Source organism: Pseudochaenichthys georgianus, unplaced genomic scaffold, assembly GCF_902827115.2.
Source record: "Pseudochaenichthys georgianus unplaced genomic scaffold, fPseGeo1.2 scaffold_586_arrow_ctg1, whole genome shotgun sequence".
Classification (NCBI taxonomy): Eukaryota; Metazoa; Chordata; class Actinopteri; order Perciformes; family Channichthyidae; genus Pseudochaenichthys; species Pseudochaenichthys georgianus.
Genome location: NW_027263145.1, coordinates 98,085 through 121,248, shown reverse-complemented (window position 1 = coordinate 121,248; position 23,164 = coordinate 98,085). Strand labels below are relative to the sequence as shown.

The 23,164-nt window shown below is 38.4% G+C and overlaps 2 protein-coding genes across 3 annotated transcripts; both read left to right on the top strand.

Moving 5' to 3' along the window:
- Positions 1-223: 223 nt before the first annotated feature.
- On the top strand, positions 224-13,504 carry LOC117443334 (troponin I, fast skeletal muscle-like). 2 transcript variants are annotated; one of them, XM_034079321.1, is made up of 7 exons: positions 224-281; positions 3,559-3,591; positions 5,474-5,513; positions 5,693-5,821; positions 9,073-9,162; positions 10,954-11,127; positions 13,227-13,504. In XM_034079321.1, the coding sequence occupies exons 2-7, from the start codon at positions 3,584-3,586 to the stop codon at positions 13,299-13,301; spliced, it is 516 nt and encodes a 171-aa protein (XP_033935212.1). In that variant the 5' UTR covers positions 224-281; positions 3,559-3,583; the 3' UTR covers positions 13,302-13,504. The 2 variants fall into 2 exon arrangements, with proteins under 2 accessions (XP_033935212.1, XP_033935211.1); XM_034079320.2 differs by lacking the exon at positions 224-281 and adding an exon at positions 1,979-2,134.
- A 1,747-nt stretch (positions 13,505-15,251) lies between these two features.
- LOC117443333 (troponin I, fast skeletal muscle-like) lies at positions 15,252-20,802 on the top strand. The gene is made up of 7 exons (XM_034079319.2): positions 15,252-15,343; positions 16,833-16,864; positions 17,666-17,702; positions 18,478-18,606; positions 19,140-19,229; positions 20,053-20,226; positions 20,474-20,802. The coding sequence occupies exons 2-7, from the start codon at positions 16,857-16,859 to the stop codon at positions 20,549-20,551; spliced, it is 516 nt and encodes a 171-aa protein (XP_033935210.1). The 5' UTR covers positions 15,252-15,343; positions 16,833-16,856; the 3' UTR covers positions 20,552-20,802.
- Positions 20,803-23,164: the final 2,362 nt, after the last annotated feature.

Sequence of the window (23,164 nt, the reverse complement as noted above, 5' to 3'; positions counted from 1 at the left end):
AGCTCGTTGGGGGTTTCTTTAAGGAGGGTTGATTTAGAACAGCTTTTGGTGCTTGAAGTCTCACGCAGACAGAAGCTGTTTCCGAGCCCCTTTATCTTTAATTTAAACGGTAAATATACATTTTGGCCCAGAATTAGAAAGTGTTGTGTTGGTGTCGGAGCAGCAGAGGTCAGCAGAGAGCCTCCTTTCCGCACATCATCTCTCCTTAACCCCTTAAATAAATGGCAAATATTTTCATCCATATCCCTCTTCTACCTCTCAAAGAAGAAGCTCCACAGTCGGTGAGTCATTCCTCCTCGTCTCGCTGCACTTTGATGTGATTCTGCATGAAGTTTGGTGTTTTAAATCTGTTTGTGTGCCTCCTGATTATATCACAGCAACACATTCTCACCAGGAGCTGCACTAATCCATCAAAAGGAAATATGGGAGTTTATTTGAGCAATTTAGCAAAATCCTGCACGGAGAAATGTGGGATCTTATAAATTGAAAAAATGCTTGCGTCTCCAGTTGAAATATTAAAGTGTGCTTGCTGTTAGAAAAGTTAGAAAATTGAATGTTGGAGCTGTTTCTGGTTTCAGTGTTTTGAGACGAAAGCATCTAAAATCACGTCCAGTTTTTTGCTTTAAAGCAGGGGTGTCAAACTCGAGGCCCGGGGGCCAAATCCGGCCCGCGACTTCATTTTCTGTGGCCCCGCAAGAGCTTGCAAAGAAAATAATACGTTTATTATACGGTTACATGCCGATTTACAGAAGCACGTTGCTCATAAACTACATGTCCCACAATGCATCTCGTTTTGTGCCATGTGCACTGAAGAGACTTGCAATTATTTGCCCTGGACTTCTGCTTTCAGACGTAGTTCATTACTAAGTTATTACCCTATCCGATAATAATCCAATTCAGAGGCAATAATGTAATATAATTAGAGCCGGGACTCGATAAAAAAAATGTATCTAATTAATTAGAGGCTTTGTAATTAATTAATCGAAATTAATCGCATTTTTAATCAAATATACATATCTGACCTGAGAACAGTGAGAAGCAGTTTCCACATGGATTTTACTCCAGGTGGTCGACAGTCGAGTGCAGTCCAGTGAGCCAGTTATTCTCTCAGACGTGGACTGACTTATCCTGGCCCTGAAACCAGTCATCTGGTTGAGTGTGGGTTGGGTCAGGGTGTGGGTCCTTGCACTCGGAGTCAGGCTAACGTCCACGCTAGCTGCTACATGCTAGCTGCTACATGCTAGCTGCTACATGCTTTGCATTTAGGTGATACTTTAGGCTTGATGTGCTGCGGTGATATGCAAATTATTTTTTGCATACTTTGCACACAGCCGTGCTCTTGTTGACGCTTCCATCCGTCCGTTTTTTAAAACAAAATGTCCCATCCACGGGGCCGACCAAAGCGGTCTCATCAGCTTGTTCGTTCATGTTTGACTATTGTTCACCGTGGTTTGTTGTTGTTTGAAGTCCCATGCTGAAGTCATGAACGTTAGTTGGTGCTCCAGTATAATCGGTACGCCTGAAACTCATCCAGTGAGAAACGTTCCGCTGTGCAAAAATAAGTGCGATTAAAGTGCGATTAAAATGCGTTAACTTTTGTGTAATTAATTAATCTTAATTAACGCGTTAAAGTCCCGGCCCTAAATATAATACATTATTTTATATAATATATTTGTATATTTATATAGTCTTAAAAGTTACAACCGGCCCTTTGAGTGCAACCATAATGCTGATGTGGCCCGCGATGAAATTGAGTTTGACCCCCCTGCTGTAATGCTTTCTAACTACTTGTAACTGTAATGGAGCTGTTCCAGACCTATACTACCCCAGTAAAGTATATAAGCCCCGCCCGTCCCAGCCCCCCCCCCCCCCCCCCCGTCCCAGCCCCCCACCCTGGTAACAATTGCCCCCCCGTCCCGTCCTATACTGTAGGTGGAATTAGGGAGGAGACACATAGGAGTTTCCTGGGGAGTCTGGGAGCTTTCTAGGCTCTTCATTGATTGGTCCTCAGGTGCTCCGTTACCATAAAGAGGGTCTCCTTTCTGCTGAGTCAGCGCTTCACACCCTATATACCCCGATAATCGGTACTGTTCGGGACCTGGCACCTCTTCGTCTTCCTCCTCCTCGTCACTAGGTATTTTATACCAGTTTGTTTTTTAAGATATTGGAAAACTAAACGAGATTTATTTTTAATCTTTTCTTTGAGTTAATTGAAAAGTATATATTTCAGAGCTTTTAAAGTCACGGTAACAAAGTATTATTTAATAACTATTTTATTTATCTTTTTAGTCTTTTTAGTCTTTTTAGACTACTTTTCCACTTAACAAAGTATTTTCAGACTAATTTTCCACTTAAAAAAGTACTTTTAGACTACTTATTGACTTAACAGTGTATTTGTTAACTAATTTTCCACTTAACAAAGTATTTTCAGACTAATTTTCCACTTAACAAAGTATTTTTAGACTGCTTATTGACTTAACAAAATATTTGTAACTAATTTTTTACTTATCAGTATATGTTTTAACTATTTTTCCACTTAACAAAGTATTTTTAGACTACTTTATAACTCCAGCAGGTGGGATTTAAGGTGTTTTAGGTGTGACGGCATGTTTTGTGGATTTAACGGGAGATTTACGGTTAAAGTCTGGATATCTGCGATGTATCAGCTCCCCGTGATGCTGCTTATATGATTTATTTCAGTGGTTTAAATACCCTTAACTTAAATAAATCAAGGGTACTTTTAAGGGGTTTCATGTTGAATATCTTTGCTCAAAGTTATTGTGAGGAAAAGTAATTAATTCGAGGAAAAGTTTCATTTAAAACTACACAAATATAGATTTATAAATAATCTGAAACTCTTCTGTTGATGTCTTTGCTTGCCTGTGGAAAGCTTGCCTGTGTCTCCACGCACACGAGGCTTTTATTTTGAAATTCCTAATTGGATATGCACTAATTGAACACTCGCTAACATCCGTAGCGAATGAGTTAACTCTCTCCTGGGGACATTCTTGAAAAACTGCTTTCAAATCAGGTGGATTTTTGCTATAAAGCGTTAAATGAATGAACGAGATGTTTGTGTTGCCGTGACTCAAGTTTGATATCGTAGAAAAGAGATTTCATCTGAAGAAAAAGCTCCTCTTAATGATTTAGAGTTGAGTTTCTTATGTTCCGATACACTTCTCCAAACTCTGGACGCTGTTAAGCTTCATAACGGCTCTTTCTTCAGCCCTCAAAGCCTCGGCGATGTCGTTTATGTGTCCTTTTTATGATTTCTGATCCTCTAAATGTTTCCTGGTCACACCTCGACGCCGCGTGCCTTCAGGATGTTTGGAATGATTCACGACTCGCTCCTCGTGCATTTCTGGAGCCGAGGAAGAACTTAGAATTCCCGTCAGGAATGTTTTTCAGAGGCTTGGAGTAAAGAGCGAGTTTAAAATTAGCCGGTTTCTCCGAGATCGGGACGCAGGTCGTGTTTCGGGTTCAAAGGTCGTTGATTGATAACACGGAGCGACACGTGACCTGTCTGCTCATATTTAACTGTTTTCTGTCTCCGAACAGGGTGTGAAGAGCACGAGCAGCCAACATGTCTGAGTGAGTACACCGATGGGTATTCAACCTGCCTTCAATTAGCGACGTTTAATTAACGTCTGGTGTTGATGGGATTTACGTTGGACACTTTGCTTGTTGTTTTTCATCTTTAAAACTGTCTTTACAGCATTTTATTCATTTACTGCCATTTAATGATTTGATTTAAGGCAAGAAGTTTTATTAATTAAAGAATGTTGCATACACATGTAGGTAGAGTCAAACAACCTGATTTAAAGGTATGAAATAGAGAGTACAATTATACAGTAATAGGAATATATTTATAAAAAAGGATAAAAAAAAGTCAATAAATACAATAAAAAAGTAAGTTATAAGTATAAGTAAAATATAATGATTGTAATGATAATTATAATAATAATAAACTCTTAATTTATTTGATTGAATTCCTGTTAATCTCTCAGCATGTCTTGGACTCAAACACAGTCAGATTGTGTTACTGTCTCTAGTTATAGGATTATTCACAGGGATTAACATCACAAACTGTAAAGGTGTACAATTCACAGTGTTTCTCCAAATATCATCAAATCATCAACACGTGCGTAATGATCGGCAGTCGTGTCCTGGGGTTTAAAGAAAACTGCAAACTTGTCCCCATAGGAATGAATGGGAAACGCCTGATCAGAGCTCGAAATCATCCATCTTTGAGGTCATACTGATTAAGCATACTTTCACGTAGAGAGGAGATTACAAGTTTAAACTGCTCTCCAGAATCTCCACCGTATTGGACTAAAAGGGTTTTTTGATAGATGGAACGGTATTCCCTAAAATCCCAGTTTAAGTTTGGTGACATTTTCTAATTTGTATAATGGCCGTGTCCGGGACGGAATGTTCAGAATGTGTGACGTCGTCACTTCTTACAGTGTAGAGGCGGTTTAAAATCTGCTGGGAAAGAAATAGGTTACATTTGCTCTGAATCCTCTAATAATCGCTCTTTTCACAACCTTTTAGATATGATGTCAGTAGCTTAGTTTGTCAGCGTTGTCTCGATGTCTTCGTCATATCAAATTGACTGACATTTTTAGTCCAAAAGCGCAGAGAAGTGACAAAAACTCCAGCGGCCTCGAACCTCATCTCAAAACCATTGAAAACGTTTCCGTAAAGATCCTCGTAGATTTCTGCATTTTTAAAACTAGAGTGTAAATGTTGAGCTGCTTCTTTGGGACTCTGATAGTTTATTAGATGTCTCCGCGTGTCAGAGACATGTCTTCCCATGTCTTCACATGTCTTCACACGTTAAAGGGAAGTGAACACATGTGTGAGCTGAAGGACAGCCGGCAGCTTCAGATGACAGCAGCTGTCTGAGCCGCGGCTATAATTAATATTTATTCTCTCGGGTATTTAAAGAAGCGTTTTATTGTCATGTTAATACTTTTCAAAACTTAGAAATGTTTGCAGTTTGATTTCTAGAATTATTCTTAAATTCAACTTTCTTTTTTTTTTACACTAAAACACAATTTTAACGAATTAAACTGTGTATTTAGTTTTTTCTATGATGGTGAAGGACTTTACATTTTAAAGGGAACGTTGTGGTGTTCATTCCATGTTCAGCGAGCTGTTTCCAGTCCTTATTAGTCCACCTTTAAAAATGACCAACAATACCTTTAAAACATTTTTATATTTAAAGAAAATGTCAATTATATGAGTCGTCTATGCTTTTTTCCAGAAACTAATATATAGATAAATAAATCAAATTAATCTCAGTCCACTAATATGTGATTTTTAACTTATTTACTTTGTTAAAAAGATGCTAAAATTGATAATTCTTGCACTTGTTCCTTATGTTTTCTTACCCAATATGAGAAATCATGGCATAGTGTAAAAGATAGTTAATATATATATTTATTCTTCATGAATCTCCGTCCCACAGCGTAAAGAAAATGACGTCCAGCCGCAGGCATCATCTGAAGGTGAGAATACACACACTGTGAAACGCCTGCACTTTTGAAAGAACATCCATAACATTCATCTGTTTGCAACTCATATAAATCAATAGTCCAATTATTGTATATATAGTATATTATCTGTGTCATTGTGTTGCTCTGTTGGAGGAGCGAGACCTTTCATTGTGTCTCCTCTCCTGCTGCAGAGTTTGATCCTTCAGATCGCCGCCGGCTGGATCGAGGAGGAGAACAAGGAGCTCGTCGCCGCCAAGGAGGCGTACATGTCTGAAAACGCTCCTAACCCCGACCTGGGAGGAGACATGACCGCCCTGCAGGTGAGGGGGATACTGAGAGTACTCTGTGATACTAATACTACACCTGAAGTACTCATACCGCACTGAAAATAATATAATATCACACTTTAAACTATATTAACACACGAAAAATGAGTAATACAACACTAAAGAAGTACTAATACACCTCTAAAAACACTGATAACACCTTAAAGAAGTACTAATACGCCTCTAAAAACACTAATAACACACTAAAGAAGTACTAATACACGTCTAAAAACACTAATAACACATTAAAGAAGTACTAATACACCTCTAAAAACACATTAAAGAAGTACTAATACACCTCTAAAAACACTAATAACACATTAAAGAAGTACTAATACACCTCTAAAACCCCGAAAAACCACACTGAAAAATACTAATACCACACTAAAGAAGTACTAATACCACACTAAAGAAGTACTAATACCGTACTGAAAAATACTAATACCATACAAAAGAAGTACTAATACCATACTAAATAAATACTAATACCACACTGAAAAATACTAATACCACACTAAAGAAGTACTAATACCATACTGAAAAATACTAATACCACACTGAAAAATACTAATACCACACTGAAAAATACTAATACCACACTAAAGAAGTACTAATACCATACTGAAAAATACTAATACCACACTGAAAATAATATAATACTAATAAAACTTGAAACTATATTAACACAATACAAATGACTAATACAACACTAAAAAAGCACTAATACCACACTGTAAATACTAACTAACACACTGTAAATATATAATCAAACTGTAAACACTAATACCACACTTTAATAATAATCCTACTTTCAAGATACTAATAAAAACACTTATAACAGTCTGAAATAGAATGAATAAAATACTTAAATCACTAATACCAGCACAATGTGGAAGCTGAAACCACACAGTTAAAACGAATACTACAACACATGGGACTACTATGACACTGGACACACAATATCACACCGAGAGTACGTATACCAACTGAAGATACCTACACAACATTGAAAACGTACTCATACCACATCAACAATACTAATACCACGCTAAACAAGTACTATTAGCACACTGAAAATACTAATACTACACTAATCAAGTACTATTACCACATCAACAATACTAATGCCACACTAAACAAGTACTATTACCACACTGAAAATAATAATACTACACTAATCAAGTACTATTACCACATCAACAATACTAATACCACACTAAACAAGTACTATTACCATACTGAAAATACTAATACTACACTAATCAAGTACTATTACCACATCAACAATACTAATACAACACTAAACAAGTACTATTACCACACTGAAAATACTAATAACTCACTGAAAATACTAATAACTCACTGAAAATAATATAATATCACACTTTAAACTATATTAACACACAAACAAATACTAATACCACACCTAAAGTACTGTATGTAGACAACACTTAAATCACAAATACCACAACTAAGACAATGTAATGTAAGTATATGATAAGTATTAATACCAGACTGAAAATAATATAATATCACACTTTAAACTATATTACCACACTAAAAATGAGAAGAAGTACGAATACACTGCTAAAAACACTAATAACACATTAAACAAGTACTAATACCACACTCAAAATACGATTACAAACTGCAAATAATATAATATCACACTTTGAACTACACTGAACAAAAATATAAACGCAACACTTTTGTTTTTGCTCCCATTTTTCATGAAATTAACTCAAAGATCTAAAACATTTTCTATAAACACAAAATAACCATTTGGTCTGGGGGGGGTCCGAAAACCAGTCAGTATCTGGTGTGAGGGTTAGGGTTAGGGGTAGGGTTAGGGTTAGGGGTAGGGTAATGTTGTGAATCGAGTGGCCCATGGTGGTGGTGGGGTTATGATATGGGCAGGCGTATGTAATGGACGACGAACACAGGCCACTCGATTCACAACATTACCCTACCCCTACCCCGAACCCTACCCCGAACCCTACCCCTAACCCTAACCCTACCCCTAACCCTAACCCTACCCCTACCCCTCACACCAGATACTGCCTGGTTTCCGGACCCCCCAGACCCCCCCAATAAAGCAAAACTGCACGTTTCAGAGTGGCCTTTTATTGTGGCCAGCCTAAGGCACACCTGTGCAATAATCATGCTGTCTAATCAGCATCTTGATATGCCACACCTGTGAGGTGGGATGGATTATCTCGGCAAAGGAGAAGTGCTCACTATCACACATTCTTTCAGATTTGTGAACAATATTTGAGAGAAATGGTTATTTTGTGTTTATAGAAAATGTTTTAGATCTTTGAGTTCATCTCATGAAAAATTGGAGCAAAAACAAAAGTGTTGCATTTATATTTTTGTTCAGTATATTAACACAGAAACAAATACTAATACCACACTAAAGAAGTACTAATACCACACTGGAAATACTAATACTACTTTCAAGATACTAATAGCACTCTAAAGATACTAATACCTCTAAAGATACTAATCACTCTAAAGATACTAATACCACTCTAAATATACTAATACCTCTAAAGATACTAATACCTCTAAATATACTAATACCACTCTAAAGATACTAATACCTCTAAAGATACTAATACCTCTAAAGATACTAATACCTCTAAATATACTAATACCTCTAAAGATACTAATACCTCTAAAGATACTAATACCACTCTAAAGATACTAATACCACTCTAAATATACTAATACCACTCTAAATATACTAATACCACTCTAAAGATACTAATACCTCTAAAGATAATAATACCTCTAAAGATACTAATACCTCTAAATATACTAATACCACTCTAAAGATACTAATACCACTCTAAATATACCAATACCTCTAAATATACTAATACCTCTAAAGATACTAATACCTCTAAAGATACTAATACCACTCTAAAGATACTAATACCACTCTAAATATACTAATACCTCTAAAGATACTAATACCTCTAAAGATACTAATACCTCTAAAAATACTAATATCACTCTAAAGATACTAATACCACTCTAAATATACTAATACCACTCTAAAGATACTAATACCTCTAAATATACTAATACCACTCTAAATATACTAATACCACTCTAAGAAGTACTGATAACACACTGAAAGAGAACGAATACAACACTTTAAATACTGAGACCACGTGGAAAATACTTCACAGTAAAAGTCGTGCATTGAGATGGTTCTTGGCTGTTTTGTGTATCGTCAGGAGCTTTGCAAGAAGCTGCACCAGGCGCTGGATAAGATCGACGACTCGCGGTACGACGCTGAGGCCAAAGTGAAGAAGAGCAACTTAGAGGTAAGGAAATATACAAAGAACATGTTTATCAGACAACATAGCAGTTAACGTCTTAACCCTAAATATACAACACTTTATATTAAGGTACACTTATTAACCATCAACTAGTTGTTCCTTTACATAATAATAATACATGTTATTTTTATAGCGCTTTTCCTGCAGCTCTACAAGCAAGTAGAGAAGATACATAACAACATGCACATTCGAGTCAAACTCGCTTATTTGTTATGAACAAGACTTAACTTTAACATAGGGACATGTTCTTAGAGAGAAATACCTAATGTTGAGTTGTTTAGACTTAATTAACACTTATAGTTTCATGTCTTGTTACATGAGAATAGATCATATTTGTTAAGTGTTATTATGAGAAAATAGCTATTCTTGTGGTGCTGCTGCCTCGTTAGGCCCATATTGAGCAGAGACCAAATCTCATGTACAACAACTTCCTTACTTGCAACAAATCAGCACTAATTAGAGCAGGGGTGTCAAACTCAAGGCCCGGAGGCCAAATCCGGCCCGCGACTTCATTTTCTGTGGCCCCACAAGAGCTTGCAAAGAATATAATAATATATTACATTTATAAAGCGCTTTTCCTGGTGCTCAAAGCGCTTACAAGCAAATATAATACGTTAATACGGTTACGATTTACAGAAGCACGTTTCCCATAAACTACATGTCCCACAATGCATCTCAAAATGTCACTTTTTTCCCCCCAGAATTTAACTTTTCTTTTTAAATCATTTTGTGACATTCTCACTGAAGAGACTTGCAATTACTTTCCCGAGACTTCTGCTTTCAGACGTAGTTAATTATGAAGTTATTACCCTATAATAATCCAATGCAGAGGCAATAATGTAATATAATGCATTATTTGATATCTATTAAATATTTATATATGTATTTCGATATAGTCTTAAAGTTAAAACCGGCCCTTTGAGTGCAACCATAATTCCTACGTGGCCCATGGTGAAATTGAGTTCGACACCCCTGAATTAGAGGGTTATTGAGGAAAAACTCTCAACTAATGGCTTTTCCTTGTAGAATGCGGTCTTGTAGAATAAGGCATTAATAAGTGTTTTAAATAATGACTAATAAAGAGCCAATATACTGATAATATGCATGTTAATTAACAACTAGTTGATGGTTAATTTGTGTACCTTAATCTAAAGTGTTACCCAACAAACATATTTATTCGACAACATAGCAGTCAACGTCTTACTGAAATATAAAAACAACAAAAAACAAAATGTACTCAACGTAAAAGAAGTAAAAGTCCTCATTATGGAGGATGTCCCATTTGATAACAATATGTAATTGATTGTTGTTGTTGTTGTTGCAAAATGTGTTTACTGTACCACAAATTGTTTAAAAACTTGAATACTGCTGGGTGGCTAAATCTATACGAATACATATTCACTTTTTAGTTAATATTTTGTATTTTTGATCTGAATCTGAACAGTAACAGAAACTTTTAAGATAAAAATAGTGCAATAAAAGTCAAATATTTCCTTGAAAGAACGGCTGTTATCTGTTTTGGTAAATGAATTATCCGATGTTGTAGATTAGTTGGTTTTTGCAGGTTTTTACCACTTTTTCCTGCTTCTTGTGACGTTTTATCATAAATCTGTAATCCATAAGAACCACCTAGTGTTTGGTCTGTGATTATGCAGAATCAGCAATCAGCTGCTTTCTGAGGTTTACCTGGCATTAAAGCACGTGTTCCCTCTCCAGCGGATGTAGCGTTAGCATTATCTTGATATAAAGTCACGTTGAGATTTTTCTGTGCCTCAGATTGAAGACCTGAAGATGAAGGTGGTGGATCTGGCTGGAGTGAAGAAACCCGCTCTGAAGAAAGTGCGCATGTCTGCAGACGCCATGCTTCAGGCTCTGCTGGGAGGAAAACACAAGGTGACCATGGATCTGAGGTCCAACCTGAAGCAGGTCAAGAAGGAGGTCAAAGAGGAGGTGAGGAAGGAGCACGCATGATCACAGAAGCTTGAAATTAGCTCGACAGTTTCTATCGCTTTGACTCAAATCAGATACTTCGCTTAGTACACTGCATGTTGTTCACTTGTGCGACGAGTGCATTTATACCATGCAGCATTGTCTCTAATCAAACGTGATAACTGTGAAGGAAGGAAGTGAGAAACGCAGCTGTTAGCAAGTTAGCTAGCTAGCTATGCTAGTGTGTATGTCACCAAATCACTACAGACGGCAAAATTAACAGATTAAAATGAAAGGTGGATTCGATTCGACGCCAGTATACAGAGTGTGCATGTTCACCATTTGAGTGTTGTCTCAAATTAAACGTGAAGACTGTGTCCTCACAGGAACTGACACATGCCGCTGTTAGCTAGTTAGCTACGCTATTTGCAGCACCAAATAATAACAGACTGCTCGATTAACCAAAATAAATGATCAGTGGCTTCTTTACAACACCAGTACCGTGTTTTAATTCCCACCGTTAAATTAGCTAGCAAGCTACGCTATTGTGTGTGGTACCAAATCAGTACAGACTGCTAAATCAACCAAATGAAATGAAAGGTGGCTTAAACACCAGTGTACTGTGTGTGCATTTCCACAGGGTAGCATTGTCTCAAATCAAACATGATAGCTGTGCCCTCGAATGAAGTGACGAATGCTGCTGTTAGCTAGCTAGCTACGCTGTTTGCGGTAACAAATAATAACAGACTGGTCAATTAACCCAAATAAATGATCAGTGGCTTCTTTAGGACAGCAATGATATCTTTAGGTGTAGCAAATCATTACAGACCGCTAAATGTACCTACACAATTTAAAAGTAGGTGTAGTTAAATGTCTCCTGTCATCATTCAAAATATTTCTAACTTTTCTGTCGCTGATCCTTTTATGTTATTAAGGCATTTTGACCGGTCATAGCTCAAGAAATATTAGGATTATTTAATTAAATGACCATTCCACAATGTAAACATCGTCTAAATAAAGAACAAGTCTTGCATTAAAATCTACTTTTTTTATCTAAAATCATTAAAAAAACCTCCCAAAGTATTGTTTTATACAGATCATAAAATATCCAGTTATGCAGATGATCGATGAGAGTAACACCTACGTCACTTCTGGGCAAACATTAGGCCCCGCCCACTTTTGGGGGAAAACAACGCTGTCATTTGAACGGCGGTCAATCCAAATTCTGACGTTTTTGACAATCCGATCAGAAATGTTGAAAACAGTGGATTTTCTGATCTTCAAAGAGCTTCTTACGATGGCCAGACGGGCAGACAATTACATTACATCATTTGAAATCGAGAATCGCGTTAGGGTTATATAACTTAATTTAATAACTCGATATATGGTTAAATTAAAATCAGTAGGCGAGGCTGTAATTTCGCCAGCTGCTACTCTCATGAGCGAGGCGGAAAATAATAGTTTTAACATGCCAACAAGCTGCTGTGTCGTTTATTGCACCTCAAACATTAAAACATATCCAGAGTTCAGTGTTTCTGTACTTCCTCTCAGAAGAAAGGACAGTAACAGAAGAGCTCTGTGGCTTCAGGCTTCATCGCCATTCAAATTACATCGTTGTTTCCCCCAAAAGTGGGCGGGCCATAAAGTGACGTCGATGCTACTCTCAGTCTCATCCATGGACATTAATCATCTGCTGCTATATTTAACCATATATCGAGACCAATCGTCAATTTCAAATGATTTAATGTAATTGTTTGCCATCGTAATCGGACTCTTTGAAGATCCAAAAATCCACGGTTTTCTTAAATTTCTGATCGGATTGGCAACAACTTCAGAATTTGTATTGACCGGCGTTCAAATGACAGCGTTGTTTTCCCCCAAAAGTGGGCGGAGCCGTACTTATTTCCCGGGAGTGACGTAGGTGTTACTCTCATCTATAGGTCTCAGATATATAAAAAATATGAAGCGTTTTCAAAATACCAAACAGATAACCCATTTTATTTTCTCCTTACACACCGGGACACATATTTATGTATAATAGACATCAAAAAGTGTACTTTGCATGAAAGGACATCTTTAAATAGAGTGTTTTTTAATGAATGAGTTGTTTTTCTCTGCAGACGCCGGAAGCGCTGGATTGGCGTAAGAACATCGACGATAAGGCCGACAGGAAGAAGATGTTCGAGACTTCCTAAGAAGTGTTCCCGAAGGTTTCGAGGAGGAGACGTCTACAGATTAGACTTTTTCTCTTTTTTGTTGTGATAGCTTCCCCCCCCCCCGACAGACTGAATCAACACCAAGTAACGCCAACGTGTACGTAGCTAAAATGTCTGAAAGAAAAAACAGCTTTTTCAAATGTACAGGTTTTCATGAAGTCATTAGAAATAAATGTTTTGAAATAAGGATTAATTTGTTTGTTACATTTATCTGTTTAGTAATCACTCCTTATTCTGTGTTCTACTCCACACTTTAATTAAGGTTTTAAGACATTTAGACTTTGGAAAACTTGAAACTACGGAGGCCCGGAAGAGACATTTAGGGGGAAAATCAAAGGGATTTCAGTGTCCTATGGCCTATTTGGGATTGTGATGTGGTCTAAATTCTGTATTTCAATTATATGAATTGTCCAATATCTATATTTTCCAACTCTACCTGCTAAATGTTAACGCCCATTTTGTTGATGCAAAAGTCAGTTGCTGCTTGGTCTGTAAATCACACAGTTTCTGCCCGATGAGACTGAGGCCCCGCCCACACAGAGACGAGGTGGGGAGAGGCGGGGCTATGGCGTCATCGATTCAGGAAATGATCGTATAGGGCGTACGCACGTAGCCGCAAGCGCTTCGTCCTCAGGCCTACCCACCTTGGGAGCCGGTTTCAAAGTTTATCAGTTTCGGGCTCCGAAGCCGCGGCTCCGTTTCGGCCTCGAGTGGACGAGCCGTCAATACGATAGAGAACTTTAGCGGATACAACTGATATCGTCTCCGAGTGGACGGGGCCTGAAATGTGTAAATTAAATTCAGTGTTTGTGCAGATAAAGTGAATTTTTTCACTTGTTATTTTCTTAGATATTATATCCCCCCATGATTGTCCCTTCCAGGTCTCCGTCGAAGAATAATCTTTACTTTGAGCATTTGAGCTTTCTGTTTAAAATGTGATGCAGGGAAGTTGGCATCACGGCACGGTACTCATACTACACTGATACTTTAGTGTAGTATGAGTACAAAGAGGAGAAGTAATCTGGTACTTAAGAGAAGTATAAGTACAGAGGAAGACTGAAAGATGTGGAAAAAGCTTCACAAACAAATCCAATTTAATAATATTAATAAAATGGAGTCAAAAAATGTAATGTGGTTACAAATATTACATTATGTTTTTTCAAGTGTAAATACATCTGGGTAAACAATCAAAAGGTTAGGGAAATACTTCAAGGACGTATTTAGAAAAGGACAAACTATTCGGTTTTGTGTACATTTCTATTTTTAAAGTGTGCCAATAATTCAAAAACAAGTTCGTTTTTTTCATCAACAATTTCCCCAAAAACACCAAAACACTTCTTCATGTCTTTTTGTTGGCAGACAGAAATGCAAATAACACTTTGGCAAACAATCAAAATAAATAAATATCTTTCTAATGAAGCAACCGTTCTCTGATATTTAACTTTTTTAATCTTTTATGCATTTATTTCAATTTAAATTCAAAAACATTGCTTGGAAATTAAAGTTTTTTATGAAATACTTTTGTGATGAGAGGATCTATACCAAATCCATCTGAACAAGAAGACTGGACTCAATCATTAAAAAGCTTTTGATTAGGACAAACAGAAATGTTAAAGTTAGTGTCGATGGGAAGTTGCATATGGCAAGAAGATGGATTCAAATGGAAGTTCTTTCTTCAAAAACAACTTTAAGGGTTTATTTACGGGACTTTTTTGGAAATAAAGGTGTTTTTAAAGCAGGGCTGTTAAGGTCAGATAATGGCCTCGTTTACTCTTGTTTATGTTCTTTTATATTCCCCCCCCTCCTCTCTCGGGGAGGGCGTTTCGCAGCTCGGTGTATTTTAAGGATCTCGCCGGCCCATTGGTCGATCAGGGAATTCCATTTCCCTAAAGAGGATGTGAGCGTTTTGCTGAGACATCGCAACCCACCATATATACCCGATTTCACTTTCCACCGTGTAGCTTTGGCAGTGCCTCCTTTTCTTCCACGAGTGCCTCTCGTCTCCTTCGTCTCTTCAATAGGTGAGGAATACTCTTCTCCTTTGATATCCAGTCTCTCCAGCAGCTTCTCTGAGAGCAGCATCTTCGGCCCCTGCAGACTTCATGTCCTCGCAGACTTCATGTCCTCGCGTTCCTCCACCTGTCTGACCCGTCCTGACTCGCTCTCTGCGTTCCAGCCGTTTCCTCCACAGATTTACGGGCGCTGTACTCTTTGTGTTTTATGGTCCTCGCAGAGAGGCAAGTCCTCGACCTGTCAGACGGCCAACATACCGACGTGTCATGATGATGTCTGAGTTTCTGAGAGCTTCAGAATAATATCACAGTGAAACAAAACAAGCTCAATTCATTGATTGAACTCTTAAATCGTACGTGCGGTTTCTCGATATATTCGAGTATATATTAATAGGTTTATTCGTCTCAGTGTCGGCAGGGGGATTTCACGTCTTGGCTCTTATCAGTTTTTATATTAAGTGTCGAATTCTGTTGTAATGTAATAACACTTTAAGTAATCTTTTGAAGCGTTTAAATGTGGGTCTTTGAGAAGTCACTGAAAAAATCAACGTGTTAATTAATATTAGCAATCAAATTAGATTAAAGTACCTAAAGTACTTCTTATGCAAAAAGACACTTTATAAAGTATTGTATACTATTGGAAAATATGTACTTATGCATTTACGTAAAGCAGCTGTTTTGATGTTGATATGTTGCTAATGTTATAGTTGTGTGTGTGTATGTGCTCTATCAATTTAGTTGTTTCATTATTTAAAAAAACTAGAAAATTAAATCAAATCAGAAAATGAAACAGTGAAACACTAAGAGATGATTAATTTAAAAAAAACAAATTCAAAACACTAAATTAAATTAGAAATGAATGACTCGAAGGAAAGAGATCTGAAAATGAAAAGAATACTCAAAGTTTATTTTCGGATATATTCCTCACATTTAACCCTTCGCTGATTCCGCGTCTCCGGACACTCGAGGCGTTCCCAGTTTAGTTCAGGCGACGCCGCTCCTCTCCAGCTGGCCTCGGATCGCCTTACGCCTCAAATACTCCGGCAGAAAATCTGCTGCTCGGAGAGAAACTCACACCGACCCCCGAAACCCGAAACTACGGCTCCCTGCAGGGGCCAAAAACACCTCAGAGGTCAGAAGACTTCAGGGGTCAGAGGACTTCAGAGGTTTCCTCAAATTGACTTGTCTCTCCTCTGTTCCTCTGTCCTCTGTCCTCTGTCCCTCTGTCCTCTGTTCCTCTGTCCCTCTGTCCTCTGTCCCTCTGTCCTCTTTCCTCTGTTCCTCTGTCCTCTGTTCCTCTGTCCTCTTTCCTCTGTCCCTCTGTTGCTCTGTCCTCTTTCCTCTGTTCCTCTGTCCCTCTGTCCTCTGTCCCTCTGCCCTCTGTCCCTCTGTCCTCTTTCCTCTGTTCCTCTGTCCTCTGTCCCTCTGTCCTCTTTCCTCTGTTCCTCTGTCCTCTGTCCCTCTGTCCTCTGTCCCTCTTTCCTCTGTCCTCATGCAGGGTGTGGAGAGAAAACACGCCACCATGTCTGAGTGAGTACAAGTACACATAGGAGGAGAATAAGTACACAGGAGGAGGGGTACTATGATGTAGTACCAGCTCAGAGGAAGAAGTACTCTGATACTTTACTGTAGTATAAGTACACAGGATGAGTATGAGTGCACAGGAGGAGTATAAGTACATAGGAGGAGGGGTACTCTGGTACTTTAGTGTAGTTCAAGTACACATGAGGAGTATAAGTACACGGGAGGAGGGGTACGCTGATAATTTAGAGAAGTATAAGTACACAGGAGGAGGACTACTCTGATACTTTAGAGAAGTATAAGTACAGAGGAAGAAGTAGTCTGATACTTTAGTGTAGTATAAGTACTTACTCTGATAGAATAAATGTTTAACTCAACTAAATGTTAGCTTGAATACAGACAGAGGTTAGAAAGTAGTCTGATACTTTACTGTAGTATAAGTACACAGGAAGAAGTACTCTGATACTTTACTGTAGAATGAGTACACGGGAAGAAGTACTCTGATACTTTACTGTAGTATAAGTACACAGAAATAAGTACTCTGATACTTTACCGTAGTATGAGTACACAGGAAGAAGTACTCTGATACTTTACTGTAGTATGAGTACACAGGAAGAAGTACTCTGATACTTTACTGTAGTATGAGTACACAGGAAGAAGTACTCTGATACTTTACTGTAGTATGAGTACACAGGAAGAAGTACTCTGATACTTTACTGTAGTATGAGTACAGAGGAAGAAGTACTCTGTACTCATACTACAGTAAATATCTAATGGATTCATGATGTTTTTCTGACTTCCTTCAAACAGAAAAAAGATGACCTCGAGCCGCAGGCATGCCCTGAAGGTAAGGACACGACAATCTGATCTGCATGTCTCCTTCGTCTCAATCCAGAAACACCGTTTTATGGATTTTCCTGAACATGACATCTGTTAGACGCTTTTACCCAAAGCGCCAACATGCTTTTTACTGTGGACAAGCAGTTTGGGGCGAAGTGTCTCAGGGACACAACGACATGCTGACTGCAGTGGGACTCGAACTTGCTATCCCCTGTTCGAAGTCCAGCACACTATTCACTGAGCCACAGCCACCCAAAAATATTGATAAATATTTAAATGTGTTCATGTCGTCATCAAATCCCATTGGTTCCTACTGAAGATTTAAAAAAACACAAATATATATTTTAAATTCTCAATAATTTCCTTACATAGCTTATGCATGTAGTTTCGATTGACTGTATTGTAACATTTGAATATTTGAATTTAAAAAACATTTGTATTTATTGGAAATATTTACTGCAATTTCTTGTGCTTTTATAAATATCAATTATAAAAAAGAAATTATGAATTTATTACAAATTCTTAATATAACTTCTTATGTATTTTATTTGCACATTCTTAATTTAATTTCTTGTGTTTAGATTCATACATTATTTTATTCAATTTTATTTAATTTTATTTATTTTTATTTATTTTAACTTATTAGATTTGTATTTCATTCACTTGTAGCAGCTGTCCCCATCTTCTCCTCCGGGTTAGATGCCGCTTCCAGATGGTTGCACGGGGCTTCTTGAGTCTCCTTTCTGAAACACTGAAAGCTTCTCCTCCCGTTTCTCCCGCAGAGTTTGATCCTCACCATCGCGGCCAAGTGGCTCGACGAGGAGAAAGCTGCCGATATTGCGGCGAAGGAGGAGTACATGGAGGAGCATTGCACCAAACCCAGCATGAGCGGGGACCAGGCCGCCCTCATGGTGAGAGGGAGGCAAAAACATAAACACCAAACTTTTAAATATTTCTAATTCTGTAATTTAATTGATATAAAAAAAAAATATTTTAACATTTTCTAATTCTTTAATTTAATTTTTTTTTATTTTAAGATGTTTTATTTTTTTCTAATTCTTTCATTTAATTTGATTTTAATTTTAAAATGTTTTTATTTCAACATCTTTTTTTTCTAATTCTTTAAAAAAAAAAATCTTTTAATAAAAACATATAATATTTAATATAAAAGTTTTAAATCTTCAAATATTGGCATTTTTACATTTCTAAATAATCTTTAATTTTTTTGTATTTTTGAATTTTAAAATATTTGTATAAACGATTTGAACTGTTACTGCGTTAGCTTCAATTTAAGCCACACTTTTTTTAGTGTAATGGATTAGATAGTCATTATACACTACAATAATTTGTGTTAACTGCAGCTCACTGTATCGCACCAAAGACAACAGTCAGTGCACCTGTTGTTTTTGTTTACTTTGAGTAACATGTGTTTGTGTGTTGACAGGAAACATGCAAGAAGCTGCACGCTCTGCTCGACAAGCTTGATGAGGAGAGATACGACCTGAATTCCAAAGTGGGCAAAGCCGACAAAGAGGTAAACAATCTCTGCTCAATGAAACACAACAAGGTTAGCTGTTAGCATCTCCCTGGTCCAATGGGATTCCTCCATGTGATTTTGGATTAATCTCTGTGTCAAACAAACGTTTTTGAGTTAGTTAGTTCAGCAGGATAATCTCCACATATCAACACCACTTTATGATTTCTAAAGCTAACGTTAGGCTATAAAGGAACTACATTACGGTCACATGACTTCATGTCACCACCGCTAAGCTAAAGGAGGCTAATGTTGGGCTATAAAGGAACTACATTACGGTCACATGACTTCACGTCACCACCGCTAAGCTAAAGGAGGCTAATGTTGGGCTATAAAGGAACTACAGCACGGTCACATGACTTCACGTCACCACCGCTAAGCTAAAGGAGGCTAATGTTGGGCTATAAAGGAACTACCGCACGGTTACATGACTTCACGTCACCACCGCTAAGCTAAAGGAGGCTAATGTTGGGCTATAAAGGAACTACCGCACGGTTACATGACTTCACGTCACCACCGCTAAGCTAAAGGTGGCTAATGTTGGACTATAAAGGAACTGCAGCACGGTCACATGACTTCACGTCACCACCGCTAAGCTAAAGGAGGCTAATGTTGGACTATAAAGGAACTACAGCACGGTCACATGACTTCACGTCACCACCGCTAAGCTAAAGGGGGCTAATGTTGGGCGTGATGACGTTTAGTCGTCTCATTTAGACACTTGTTAGCAAACAACATTTTTAAATCACCAGTTGGATATTTACTGACGTATTTTATGGCGTACCTCTTCAGCTTGTGTTAACCACAGTCTTTTCTCTGGTAGATTGAGGATCTGAACATTAAAGTGGTGGATCTGAGAGGAGTGAAGAAGCCCGCTCTGAGGAAAGTGCGCATGTCAGCTGACGCCATGTTGAAGGCTCTTCTGGGGTCCAAACACAGCGTGAACATGGACCTGAGAGCCAACCTGAAGCAGGTCAAGAAGGAGGTCAAAGAGGAGGTGAGGCACTGTTTGTTTATTACTTTCTATCATGGATCCAATGGTGGAGGTGTTCAGATCCCTAAGGGGCGGGGCTTCTCTAAGCGGTTGACCGATCACAACAGAGTCAGCCAGCTAACCAATCAGAGCAGACTGGGCTCTGGTTTCAGACAGAGGGTGAAAAGAGGGGCTGCAGCACAGGCAGTATGAGAGAAATAAATGATTTGATTTGTGTATGATAAACCGTGTTGTTTCTCCTCCTCCACAGCCCCAAGAAGCTGCCGGCGACTGGCGTAAGAACGTTGAGGATAAGGCCGACAGGAAGAAGATGTTTGAGGCCACCTAAACGCTGCTCTGCGTCTGTATTATATTTATTATAAAATGAACTTACGGTGTTGGTGGAAGTGACGGCTGAGCAGCGGCAGGTTAGGTCTGTCTGAGAGCAGGCGGCTCTCTGCAGGGAAAAAAGAGCTTTTATTTGTATTTGTCTTTGTCTGAATGGAGGCGGAGGAGGTTCACACACTAACACACACCAAAACAAGTCTTAACACATTCAGTGGAACACACACTGAACAATAAAATCAATGTGGAAGAGAATCATGTGGGTCTGTCTTCATTTCTTTTTATTCACAGAAGTGCAGCACATCACCGTCAACGCACACTGAAACATGTTTGTTTACAATTACACACAAGCACATACACACACACACACACGCACACACGCACACATGCACACACACACACACACACACACACACACACACACACACACACACACACACACACACACACACACACACAGACACACCATCTGATTATCAAGTCAAAAATATTATTAGATTTCATTTTTAAAATCAGAAACAAAAATGTTTAGCTAAAATTAGGGTACTTTTAAAATGAATACATTTAAATATGGTTAAAATGTGTCGATCAAATTAATGTTAATTGTCCATAATGTATTACATTTAATGAAAATATTCAGAATAAGAGATGTGTTAGCGTAGAATAGATGAGAGTAACACATGCCTCACTTCCGGGCAAAAATGACGGCCCCGCCCACTTTTGGGGGAAAACACAGCTGTGAACGGCGGTCGATACAAATTCTGAAGTTTTTGCCAATCCGATCAGAAATTTAAGAAAACCGTGGATTTTTGGATCTTCAAAGAGTCCGATTACGATGACCACAGGCAAACAATTACATTACATCATTTGAAATTGACGATCGGGCTCGATATATGGTTACATATAGCAGTAGGCGATCGATAGATGAGAACAGTGGCGGCCGGCCCATAGGGGCGCTAGGGGTGCCGCCCCACCTCTTCCCACATACAAACAAAAATATTAAAAAAAATATAAAATTTTAAAAAAAATATTATTTTTTTTTTATATATTTTATATTTTTATTTGTAATGAACAAGGTAAATATCATACAATTGGTATCAGTCAAATGTATAATCTCCGATAAAATCTCGTTTAAAATTGTGTTACGATGTCTAAAGTTACTGATAAGTTTCCTGCCTGGCCTTGCCCGGCATTAGTTTATCATTACCGGGCGGAGCCCCCGAGCCAAACAGCAGCAACCAGCACGTTGCAAAAGTCTCAATAGTAAACTGTGCCGCCGAAACATAATTTCAGCCAATCAGCGCCGTCAAATATGTTGGTCACGAGGGCGCTCACGTTGGCGCCCATGTTGCTTACGTGCGTTGACGTGAGTTGTTTTTTAGACTCGTGAGTGACCAAGGTGATACAGTAGTTGGATGAGAATGGTGTGCAGGTGGATTCGCCGGACTTCGATCCGCAGTGCTCTGCACCCAATTCCGTGCAAGAGCTACTCTCCAATCTTTTCGAAAGGAGAAGTTTGAGAGATAAATTGATACTTAAAGACCTTGGACCGAACCAACCTGATTTGTATATATCACAGCAAGCTCGTGAAAAAGATGGCTTCTCACATGGCTAGCTGGATGCAAACAGGTAAATGTTGTCTTTTGTTTCCCATGCTTGCTCTTCAAACAGCCGGGTACAGATATGATCTGTTCAGAAACTAGACAAAAGGTACACAAGTACAAACCACAGACTGTCTGTGTCACGGAGAATACAGTCGCTGGTTTATTTATGTCTGTAGGCCGTTGTTGTGAGTGTGGACGGTCGGAGCATATATAACGTTAGCTTAGCCGATCTCCATTCAGAAAACACGCATTTAAAAGGTGTTTCTCTGCCGTCTGTCTGCAGACTTGTCAAAGCATTAATTCATGGTTTTTACTAACCGGTATCAGTATGTTGTTACGTCGGCATCATTTAGAAACGTGTATTACAATTTAATCACGGTAAAATATGTTAATTTTGTTGTAGTTGTAGCCCCCTTGCCAGCGCGTCTTGTTTGAATGATGCGAGTAAACACAGCTGGCAGCCGCGGTGAAACTCGAGCGACTAGAGCGATGCGATAGGAGCGTTTAGAGTGAAGCGAATATTCGCATCGCCAGGTCTGAACGCAGCATTAAAGCGAGCTCCGCGCTGCACTGGAAACGCGCCATTACATTACCAGAAGTCCTGATTTAAGGGGTCATTTCTCCCAAAAAAAAATGTTGTACTCACTATATCAACAGCCCCACCAAAGATATTTTCCATCAGCCGCCACTGGATGAGAGTAACACCTACAGTACGTCACTTTATGGCCCCGCCCACTTTTGAGGGAAACAACGATGTAATTTGAATGGCGATCGAGCCTGAAGCCACAGAGATCTTCTTTTACCGTCCTTTCTTCTGAGAGGAAGTTCAAAAACACGTAACTCTGCATTTGTTTTAATGTTCGAGGAGCAATAAGCGACACAGCAGCTTGTTGGCTGATAAAACTATTATGTTCCGCCTCGCTCATGAGAGGAACAGCTGGCGAAATTACAGCCTCGCCTACTGATTTTAATTTAACCATATATCGAGCCTGATTGTCGATTTCAAATGATGT

What these genes read in the sequence shown, in the direction of transcription:
- LOC117443334 (XM_034079321.1), top strand. An exon ending in GCCGCAGGCATCATCTGAAG is followed by an intron (nt 5,514 to 5,692) that starts GTGAGAATACAC and finishes CTCCTGCTGCAG; the next exon opens with AGTTTGATCCTTCAGATCGC. An exon ending in TGAAGAAGAGCAACTTAGAG is followed by an intron (nt 9,163 to 10,953) that starts GTAAGGAAATAT and finishes TCTGTGCCTCAG; the next exon opens with ATTGAAGACCTGAAGATGAA.
- LOC117443333 (XM_034079319.2), top strand. An exon ending in GGGACCAGGCCGCCCTCATG is followed by an intron (nt 18,607 to 19,139) that starts GTGAGAGGGAGG and finishes GTGTGTTGACAG; the next exon opens with GAAACATGCAAGAAGCTGCA. An exon ending in AGAAGGAGGTCAAAGAGGAG is followed by an intron (nt 20,227 to 20,473) that starts GTGAGGCACTGT and finishes CCTCCTCCACAG; the next exon opens with CCCCAAGAAGCTGCCGGCGA.